Source organism: Penaeus monodon, chromosome 33, assembly GCF_015228065.2.
Source record: "Penaeus monodon isolate SGIC_2016 chromosome 33, NSTDA_Pmon_1, whole genome shotgun sequence".
NCBI classification, from domain to species: domain Eukaryota; kingdom Metazoa; phylum Arthropoda; class Malacostraca; order Decapoda; family Penaeidae; genus Penaeus; species Penaeus monodon.
Genome location: NC_051418.1, coordinates 35,438,591 through 35,439,678, shown reverse-complemented (window position 1 = coordinate 35,439,678; position 1,088 = coordinate 35,438,591). Strand labels below are relative to the sequence as shown.

The window sequence follows — 1,088 nt, the reverse complement described above, 5'->3', positions numbered from 1 at the left end:
TTTTTTTTGGCTTCGTATTAGTTACAAATTGAAGTCAAGCGCCTTTTCTTTGAGGATTTCATTAGGCGATGTTGTGATCTTAGCCTTCGGAAAATCTTGATGGTGCTTTTATTGTATTGAGAAAAAGAATTTAAAGTGACAGAAGTAAATCTGGAGTTGTACCATTTTTATGCTTATCATTGTAAGTCAGTTAATTTAATCTAGTTGTTTGATGCAAGGTTGTGAAAAAGAAAAATGTATATTTTAAAATAGTTTTTAGGATAAAAAAAACATTACTTAGTGAAAAGATTTTTAAAGAAATATTTTACAGATAGCAACTATACCTGGTGTACCAATCATATTTATTACTAAGCTTTCTCTCTCAGTTCCAGAGTGATAAAGTCAAGTTATTATTACAAAGTCTTATTAATTTTCAGTAGATACATCAACTAATAAAGAATATAATCTATATAGGTTTGTTGGCCTCAGTAACTTTTTTAGAAATTATTTATACAGTTTATTTTTTTCTGAATAGGTTTTAGCTGGTATCAAATCCGGAGACATCGAAGGCTTGACGGCAGAAAATGCCGACCGGTTTGTCATTGCTCCAAAGGGATATCTCGAGTCAGACCTGGCCAATCTGCGGGAGACTTTGCATGCCTTCAAGCAGCTGGATTTTTCTATGTCTCATCAGAAACAGATCTTCCAGGTAAAATTTTTCTGTGAAGCTTTTGGTGAACGCAAGCAAATGAAAATGACTTTTGAATGCACTCATGCTAATTGTACATGTGCTTGATTTTTTAATATATAGATATATGGCATATAGCATTGTGCTAGACAATGGTCTGCTTTGATATGCCACTTCAGAATAAAGAACGTGGACATGATTTTTAGAGTTGTTAAAGTGTTTGCGTTATTATCTCATGGGACTGGCTTAGAATTTGCCTTGTCGTTTCAGCTGGTTATGGCTCTCCTTCACCTTGGGAATATACATTTCAGCCAGGATAAGGAGAACCACAGCTCCTGGACAGTTGATCGCCAGAGTGCAGGTACGCAGAACCTCCTCGATGTCATTTTTGTGTAATTTTTTTAAAAAGTGAAATGATGGG

General features: G+C 34.7%; 1 protein-coding gene across 1 annotated transcript in view; it reads left to right on the top strand.

The window, feature by feature from the left end:
• LOC119594433 (unconventional myosin-XIX-like) overlaps positions 1 to 1,088 on the top strand; it is a gene marked incomplete at its 5' end in the record, with an annotated part of 15,165 nt that overhangs the window by 2,551 nt on the left and 11,526 nt on the right. The window contains 2 exon segments of the mRNA XM_037943492.1: positions 515 to 688; positions 938 to 1,028. Coding sequence (XP_037799420.1) covers positions 515 to 688; positions 938 to 1,028 — 265 coding nt within the window.